The sequence below is a fragment of the Megalops cyprinoides genome, chromosome 3 (assembly GCF_013368585.1).
Source record: "Megalops cyprinoides isolate fMegCyp1 chromosome 3, fMegCyp1.pri, whole genome shotgun sequence".
Lineage (NCBI taxonomy): Eukaryota > Metazoa > Chordata > Actinopteri > Elopiformes > Megalopidae > Megalops > Megalops cyprinoides.
In genome coordinates, this window is record NC_050585.1 from 11,743,253 (window position 1) to 11,752,923 (window position 9,671).

Here is a 9,671-nt window from a genome sequence, read left to right on the forward strand (position 1 = left end):
AAATCAGCAATCTATTTCCGGTGATTTATCAAGATCAGTGTCAATATTTAATTCTGAAATGAAGGTACAGTAAACCTAACAGCCAATAAAGTTGTTACATACAGTCATTATTGTTCTGTTTACAGTCAGGATAAATATACCATATGCCCACGTAGCCTTGATAAATATACTGTGTAAACTGTTTCCACCCCCTGAATTGTACTTAAATTTCGAATGCTACGATTATGTTTCACTAATATATTCGGGTAAATTGCCAAACATTTCCAGCCCCAGCGCTTGGGGGCAATATTACAACGGACGTCTGTCTGGAGAGAAATGACGTAAAACGTCTGCGACCGAAAGCTTGACGAACCACGTGGGAAGGAGTTCATGTTTCGAGGTAAATATCCGCACTGCTGCGTTATTCAGAACCGGCCTGCGACAGTGTTTTTTATGTACAGTAGAGTTTCAAATTCAAACAAGGTGTTTTTTTTACTATTATTTTTCCTTCTAGAACATGCCCCACGACCCTGACCCCCCTCCGGCGAAAAAATTCAAGCCGGGGTCTCCTTTCTTTCGTCTAAATAAGAAGCCTGGAATGCTGCTACCTAGAAAAGAAAACGCACCACTCCAAATAGACGTGCAACGGAAACATCTCCCCATTTACCAGGCGAAATCACAGCTCATCAACCAGCTGAGACAGCTACACAGTGCTGTCCTAATAGGTAAGACGTGAACGAGTGACAAGAACACAATAGCCGCGGTAGCTAGTTAGCAAGTCAGCCAGCCAAACATTTGTGCAGCAACCTGTGTTAGCTAGCTGTGTGCCTTTAGTGTCATCAGTATGGAGCTACCTACCTATCTGTATTTGTACTTGCGCACCTATACTACTACGAGCGTCATTCAGGCCGTTTTTAATGTCCTTCTGTCTATCAGTTCAATATGTATGTTTTTACATGAAGGCAGTCCTTTTGAGATATTACAGGGCATCAAAAGTTTGTTCGCTAGCTAGCAACTGAACATAACAGAAGGTTTTGTAATAGCTGAAATGGGGAGTCGCAGTCGCAGCCTGTAAACTTAGTGTCTTCTACAGGAAACACCCCCTAACGATTTTCATGTATATTAGGTGAGACAGGTTCTGGAAAGACTACCCAGATTCCTCAGTATCTGTATGAAGCTGGCATTGGGCGACAGGGGATCGTGGCAGTTACCCAGCCCCGCCGGGTGGCTGCTATCTCCCTGGCAGGGAGGGTGGCAGAAGAGAAGAAAGCCCAACTCGGAAAACTGGTGGGTACAATGAGATTTAGTTATGCAACCCTAACGATGCTGCATGCCAGGGCACATGCTGTATTTGAAAATGATCATAGGCATGTATTCCTGTCAATCTTAAATGTATCAGGGCATCTCAGAGCAAGTCCTCAGTTGCATCTAGACAGGCAATATCTTATGAGGATTGTGCCATCGTGTGTCAGGTGGGATACACAGTGCGGTTTGAGGACGTCACCTCCCCGGAGACCAAGATCAAGTTCATGACGGACGGCATGCTGCTCCGGGAGGCTATTGGGGACCCCCTGCTGCAGCGCTACACCGTGGTGATCCTGGACGAGGCCCACGAGAGGACGGTGCACACCGACGTGCTGTTCGGGGTGGTGAAGACGGCGCAGAGGAAACGCAGGGAGCAGAACAAGTTCCCTCTGAAGGCCAGTCCGGCATACGCTTACTGCCGCACGTGTGTTACACACACACACACACACACACACACCTATCAGCTTGGCTTCTCAATTCGCCACCATCTTACTCCTCTTGCATCCATCTCAAACTCTCCCGAGGAATTCTGTCCTGGAGTGCAGTTTATTAGAGAAGGGAAAATGATCTCACTTGAGCAGGTCCTCCAACTGGTCCCAGATCACCAGTCATTTGCAGGGCTGGTATTTCGAGCATTACTTTTGGAGCTAATGTGCTTGTCTGTCATTTTTCCAATACTAGGTGGTCATCATGTCAGCCACTATGGATGTGGATCTGTTCTCCCAGTACTTCAACAATGCTCCAGTGCTGTACCTGGAAGGGAGACAGCACCCCATTCAGGTCTTCTACACCAAGCAACCCCAGTCAGACTACCTTCAGGCTGCGCTGGTGTCCATCTTCCAGATCCATCAGGTGAATGTATGGTGTTTTTAACAGTGATATCTAGTGATGCACAAATAAGGTAACCTGTTAATCGTGAACCTGTTTTTGATTGATGGTTAACAAGCAGTGGCAGTTTAAATAAGTATTACCCTTTGGCAGCTCGTTCCTTTCTCTTTTTTGTTCTTCTGTTCACATCAGATTTTTTGAGATCTAATGAAACGATTCTTTGCACATTTCAAACAGTCCCATATATGATCTGATTGTTATAGTCAAAATGATTTAGAAGGACCCAGTTTCAGGGTAAGTTATCTGCCTGTTTTGTACCTCATTGTTTGGCTCATTGGCTGCCATTGTTTCCTACAATGGACAGGCGATGGCATCCATTAGTCGCCACAAGTCTGCTGTTTTTCTGTTCTTGCTGATGTGTTGAATTATTAAATAAATTCAGGTGCAGTCCAGTTGACTATCTAGTTGCAGTTCATTAATAGAGAAGTATGAAAGTCAGTCTGATACAGGGATGCATGACAAGGTGAAAGACAGAGAATGTGCATAACAGTTGCTGTGGAGACACACTTCTGTAAATGGTACCCTTGCATGTCTACTGCAATGTTTTTTATTTCCTCATTTAATGCTGTTCTCCTGTAGTAAGTTACCTGTTCTCCAAATGTCCAGATCTTCATTTGTTTGTTTATCTTACTTACGGACATGTGTTACATTACATTATATTATTTAGCAGACGCTCTTAGCCAGAGCGACTTACATAGGTTACAGTTCTTTACAATGTTATCCATTTATACAGCTGGATATTTACTGAGGCAATTGTGAGTTAAGTACCTTGCCCAAGGGTACAGCAGCAGAGTCCCAGCAGGGATTGAACCGGCAACCTTTCGGCTACGAGTCCTGCTCCTTAACCACTATGCTACACTGCCATGTTGAGCTGGAGTTGAGTGCATATCCAGACATACAATATAAATACAAAATGGAAGATCTGGAAGATACCGTAGATAAGTAGATGGAGATGATGCAAATAATGATACCAATTTGTAAATGTTGTCATAATTCCATTTGAATGTGTTATATGTACATAATGTATTCAATGCATTTGTTCCATATTTTGTTGACATTGTAGTATTTGTTACTGTAATCATCTAAGGCATTGTAATTCAACCTGGGCAAGGATGTTGGCCATATAATATTAGTAATGAAAATAGGTGTGGGTATCATAAGGGGTATGGCTTTTGTATTTTCAGAATGCAAATGCAGATACACCTTGTGGTAGATGCTTGTTGTTCAGATTGATTCCTTAGTTTTATCTTTTAATTTGGTCTTTATTTCAGTGCTGTGGCATATAAACAAAATGTATTTTCATGTACTGTACCCAGGTTGCAAAGCAAGTTTCATATCTAAACCATTTTGAGCTACTTTGACCTGAGGACAAAAAGGCAGAATAATATCCTAGTGCTGCAAGGGAACATTAACATAAGCTGACAGGGCAACCTTCAGTGGGACACTGGAGACTGATGAGGGTTGGCGGCCTTGTGTTTTCTGCACAGGAAGCACCTACGTCACATGACATCTTGGTCTTCATGACTGGCCAGGAGGAGATCGAGGCGCTCGCCCGTACATGCCGTGACATCTCCAAGCACCTGCCCGAGAGCTGCGGCCCCATGATGGTCATCCCCCTTTACGCATCCCTGCCCCCCGCACAGCAGCTGCGGGTCTTCCAGCCTGCCCCCAAGGTACTGCCCCCCAAAACTGGCCATCCTGAACAGCTGGAGCTGCGATTCAATTTGCCCATGTCTTCACTCTGGTAAACGCGCTCCTCTGAGCAGATCAGAAACGTCCCTTTTTTAGTTCTCTTTAACTACTGCATCTGATGTTGAATTGGAGAATTTAGTTCCAAGTACAGTGTACACGAGCACGTGTAATGTAGCTTTACTTGTGTTTTTATGTTATGCCCTTTTTTAGGGTTGTAGGAAAGTGATCCTTTCTACCAACATTGCGGAAACGTCAATTACCATTTCAGGCATCAAGTTTGTCATTGACACTGGAATGGTGAAAGCAAAGAAGTACAACCCAGGTGAGGTTTCCTGTGGCCAGAGACCTGTCAGTTGTCAGACATTGCTTTGTGTGCCAAATAAGGAACTATACACATGTTCAAATGTATAAAAAAGAAAAGAACATGGTGAAGTATTTTCTGTACAAAAAAGTACATGTCTGTCCATGAAAGAAACTGTACATGGGGCCTTCCAGTGTAGTCGGGGTTGTTGCTTTGAGACCACAGAGTGATAATATCCAGCTAACTGTTTCCTTTCCGGATCCAGACAGTGGGCTGGAGGTTCTGGCCGTGCAGCGGGTGTCAAAAGCCCAGGCCTGGCAGCGTGCTGGAAGAGCTGGCAGAGAAGACAGTGGGTCCTGCTACCGCCTCTACACGGAGGAAGAGTTTGAAAACCTAACCAACATGACTGTGCCAGAGATACAGAGGTGAGCACCGTGGGGGAATGTCTTGGGTGAAGTGTGTTTAAAATGAGGCAAGGTCATATAACACATGTAGATGATGGGAGACAGTGTAGCATAGTGGTTAAGCAGCAGGACTTGTAACTGAAAGGTTGCCGGTTCGATTCCCCAGGGGGGCACTGCTGTACCCTTGGGCAAGGTACTTAACCTACAATTGCCCCAGTAAATATCCAGTTGTATAAAAAGATAACATAAAAAAAAAATCTGTAATTGATGTAAGTCGTTCTGGATAAGAGCATCTGCTAAATGCCAATAATGTAATATAGATATAGCTCCAACTAAATATAGTAATACTAAGTATGCTTGATATAAAATAAATGAAGCTAACAATAAAGAGAAATTTAAATCTGCTCCATTGGCAGTCAGTGTAGTTACAGAAGGACCAGTATGGAAGCTTCTTAAAACTGTTTCTGCAGGTGTAACCTGGCTAGTGTAATGCTGCAGCTTTTGGCTTTACGGATTCCAGACATTCTAAACTTTGACTTCATGTCCAAGCCATCCTCAGGTAAGTTCACATGCCCTCCACACATCCAGAACAAGCACATGGTATGTGGTCTTTTTGTACTTGTTAAGTATTTATATAAAAATGGACTGTGTCTGTATTTGACAGAGGCAATTAGCACAGCCATCGAACAGCTAGATCTGTTGGGAGCTGTGGAACGCAAGGATGATCAGGTCATCCTCACACCCTTAGGGAAAAAAATGGCAAGTTTCCCCCTGGAGCCCAGATATGCCAAGGTGCGAAAAACCGATTTTGCTGTCACTCTTCCTTGACCCATTGTGTTGCTATTGCCAAATCACTCCAAAAGTTATTCCCCCCCATGACACACTGTCTCACTCTGTGCATGCAGACTATCCTCCTGTCCCCGGACTTCTCCTGCACAGAAGAGGTTCTGACCATTGTGTCCATCCTGTCAGTGGACAGTGTGCTGTACAACCCACCGGGTCGACGAGAGGAGGTCAACTCCGTACGAAGGAAGTTCATCTCCAGTGAGGGAGACCATATGACTCTCCTCAACATCTATAGGGCCTTTAAAAACGTAGGCGGAAATAAGGTGGGGAGCTACTTTTGCGTCGCAGATCTGTAGCTGAATAATACTGAGTTAGATCTGGAGTTGTGTAGATGAAGCAGTTGCTGGGCTAACCCTCTCGCGTGATCTGTCTATGCTCTAATCACAGGAATGGTGTCGAGAAAATTTTGTTAACAGCAGGAATATGGGTCTGGTGGCTGAAGTGCGTTCTCAGCTGAGAGAGATCTGTGTAAAGGTACAGAAATGACTATTGTCATATTTTTAACCATCGACATTATATAATTTGCTATTCTTTCTACATGTACTGCATTCATTAAGCACATATTTAAGTCTACATTGCATATATTGAGTTTAGAAGTGTAAAATACAGGATATAAGGATTAGTTTTTTTTCCTGTTTGACTGTTCAGTTTTCATCCCACAGTATTCTAAATGAATGTTCCCTCTCCGAAATGTAGATGGGGATAACGCTGGAGTCTTCGCGCGCGGACACAGGCAATGTGCGCCGCTGCCTAGCTCACGGGCTCTTCATGAATGCAGCGGAGCTGCAGCCGGACGGCAGCTACATAGCGCTGGACACCCACCAGCCGGTGGCCATCCATCCCTCCTCGGTGCTCTTCCAGTCCAAGCCGGCGTACGTGGTCTTCAACGAGCTCCTGCACACCTCAAAGTGCTACATGAGGGACCTCTGCCTGGTGGATGCCGACTGGCTCCATGAGGCCGCACCCGAGTATTTCCGCCGGAAACTGCGGGCCACCAAGAGCTAGCCGAGTTAGCCTCTTAGCGCCGTGCCTGCCTTCAGCCCCCAGCATGCCAGGAAGCATGATGGCCAGAATTTACCTTTCCTTCTGTTCACCTACAGCCGAGTCTGTTTTCGGGTCAGTTCTCTGAGGCACTGATGGTGTCCAAACAAGAGACCATGCTAATTTGAAGGATAGTGAGAGAGAACATGCTGTAACAAAAAAAAAAAATCCTAAGGCTACAAAATTTCCTCAGGTCTTTCTGACTTCTGTTTCCGTTTTCATCACATTGTGTCATTTTATGTCAGATTAAGTAGCATTCACAGTTAGCTAGCATGTTAGCTAGCTAAAGTTATCTGAAAACTTGCCCAATTTAGTGATAGGTAAATAGTTAGCAACCAACCTAGCTATAGTCATTAACACACAAGTGATGTTATACCGGTATTTGTAGATGCAGCTAGCAACCTTAATTGGCTAAGAGATCATATTGGTAGCTAATACTGTATACACAGATAACATTAGCTGGCAAGCCTTTGATTATGTAATTCATTGGTGCCTGATTGCTCACAAGATTGCTGGATAGAACCAGCAAGATTTCACAACATTTAATAAAAGCAAAATGCAGACAATAAAAAAAAATATTTGCCAATTGATACTGTTTTACATAGGCAGAACAAATGGCACCTAATCTGACGTGACACAATTTGACAGAAGTGGGAGTCGTAAGTACCCGGGTAAATGTCCTTGCCAGAGTAAATTTTGACATTATAAAGGGACTTCGGTCATTTTCTAGTCAGTGCATTGATTCATTTCTGATGCAAATATTGTTTTGCACATATTAAAACAACCTCAATTAAACTCCTCTATTCTGAAGTGCTTTACACAGTTGGCTACTGAGCTATCAATCTGCTGGCTAAAAACGTAAGACAAACTAGACTATGACTAGTTAGTTATCTTAAAATTTGAAATAAATTCAGTGATGGGTACAACTAAAAATTGGCTGTCTTACCTAATACATTAATTGCCTTTAATATGCCTTTAATAATGACAGCTAACTGTTTTAATCTGCTGCATGTCCAAGTTATCAATTTATTGTGGTATGTTAACTGTATGTATGCCATATATACAGTTAATATAATATAAACATGTATTACATGTGTTCAGTATAAACTGTGAATAGTTTTATGAAGTTTACACTTTTGTTACTTTATGTCACCCTCAAAGAACACCAGCAAGCGCAAATATTAATGACACCTGTTTTGTTTATTCAAATGAAGTGTTCATCTACTCTCATTCTACCACTCATTTCTAGCTAGAATCACTCTCACATTCTAAATAATATGACAATTTGCACATCCTTCTTAAAGGAGGTAACTGTCTCTCTGAGTACAAATTCTGGGTCTATTAAAATGATGTTAATATTTTTTCCGTCCATGGACCTAATGATTTCATGTTTCATTCAGCTCAGTTATTATGTGCAGTAATATACCTTTGTTCAAATATTCTATCTGTCAGTTGGACAGTGTATTACAAAAATTAGAAGAAAGCTGGCTGATTTGACAGAATGTTCTGCTGTATAACCTTATTTTGGCTTAATCAGCAACTGCTCCAGTGATCTGTTTTGACTTAAATGCATACGTCGGAAGCGGTCAGTGGGTGGTGCAACTGCAGTTTATTTTAGCATATCATTTTTTCAGTTCCAGGAAACATGGCCTTATACTTTAACAGATGATTTATTTCCTCTGTTAAATTCACCAACAGAGCCACCTCAAGAAGCTGCTCTCATGTTGACCTCTGTCTTACTTGGGTCTAATTTTACCAGAGCATTAATTTCTTTCTGAAAATTGCGGAAACTGTGAGTGAAATTGAATCATGTCCAGACTGGAAAATGTCTGACAATGAAGTGAATAATTAGCCACAGAACCAATGATTACCCATTATTCCTGTGAGCATAGTTTGTCTGTCTTAGTCAACAGAGCTATAATATAATGTCAGCTGTAGGACTGTGCCCACAGAGTCTTTGTGCTGAATGTTCAGCCCTGTAGAACCTGCAGGTGTTCAGACCTCACAGTCAACAATTGCATGTTTTATTCTACTTTCATGGTTCAACACCAGTTCTAGAAATGGTATGTTAATATCTATGGGTTTTAACAGTTCATTCAGAAATGGGCTGATGTATTACCAGTTAAATTAGGGTGGTAAACTCTGAGCACTCTTGCACAATGCTAGATTAACCATGCAAATTACTCGTAGATAGATGTGCTATGCATGGAATAAGTTGACAGTAAATGACGCTCAGGTTTTTTTTTTTTTTTTTTGCTACACTGTACAGCAAATGATGGTAACAAGGATTGTTTGTGGTACAGAGGAATATAATCTAATACACATTGGTAGAAAAGAAATCTTCTTTTGAAGAGACAGAATATTGGAAACAATTGTATAAATGTTCACTTTCAATGAAGAAAAAATGGTGACTTGGGGGTGGGAGGGGATGGGTTTCACAAGTGATAAAGATTGTTCACAGATATATGTCCTTACAATTTTATAAATCTATTTTGCATGTATTTATACTGTCTTTGGAATGAATGCCGTTGAAAACATGGGTAGATTTGTGCATAGTTTGGATAATATTGAAATATTGACCCCTGAGATTCTTAATATTGCAGGTTTGAAAACGTAATTCGTAAGAAAATCTTAAAATGTGTCTGAACAAACCAGGTCTGGTTACAGTCTCAGGATTATACTTTTTGTTATGAGTGGTGACAGTTTGCATAATAACAAATTAGCTTGTCTTAGCTTGACAGCCCAGGATATTAACACAAACTGAAAATGACTAAATTGTCCTTATATACAGACATTATATAATGTTATGTCCTGAGAACTGATATTTCATATTCATGTTCCTGTCAACCAGCAGATGAATGTCTCATAATCCATGTTTCAACAAATCAGTTAAGAAAAATAAATTGGTCAAGAAATTTGTGATTCAAATTTGGTGCATAACACTGTGGTGTGCTGTTTCACCACTGCATCAGATATTTCACCAATCAGATATTGTCAGACTATTTATTTCCTTTCATTTTCATAATTTTAAAATGATACTTCTGTGGAAAGTAAAGTTACTCCCTTTTCATGTAAATGTCAGCTCAGAGAAAATTTTGTGTGTACAAAAGATCTCCAAGAAAAATTTCTGTCAAATTAGTGCAGACTGATACCATAAATAATAAAGGATATAAAGCTTATAAATAACTTTACATGGCAATGGTGTGAGATATGAT

The 9,671-nt window shown here is 41.5% G+C and overlaps 1 protein-coding gene across 1 annotated transcript; it reads left to right on the top strand.

Moving 5' to 3' along the window:
- Nucleotides 1-342: 342 nt before the first annotated feature.
- On the top strand, nt 343-7,373 carry dhx33 (DEAH (Asp-Glu-Ala-His) box polypeptide 33). Its single transcript, XM_036524192.1, has 13 exons — nt 343-379; nt 494-704; nt 1,106-1,266; nt 1,452-1,679; nt 1,966-2,136; nt 3,660-3,845; nt 4,075-4,186; nt 4,431-4,590; nt 5,040-5,128; nt 5,234-5,361; nt 5,475-5,678; nt 5,803-5,889; nt 6,112-7,373. Exons 2-13 carry the CDS (start codon nt 497-499, stop codon nt 6,418-6,420), a joined length of 2,043 nt encoding a protein of 680 aa, XP_036380085.1. The 5' UTR covers nt 343-379; nt 494-496; the 3' UTR covers nt 6,421-7,373.
- The last annotated feature ends 2,298 nt before the right edge of the window (nt 7,374-9,671 follow it).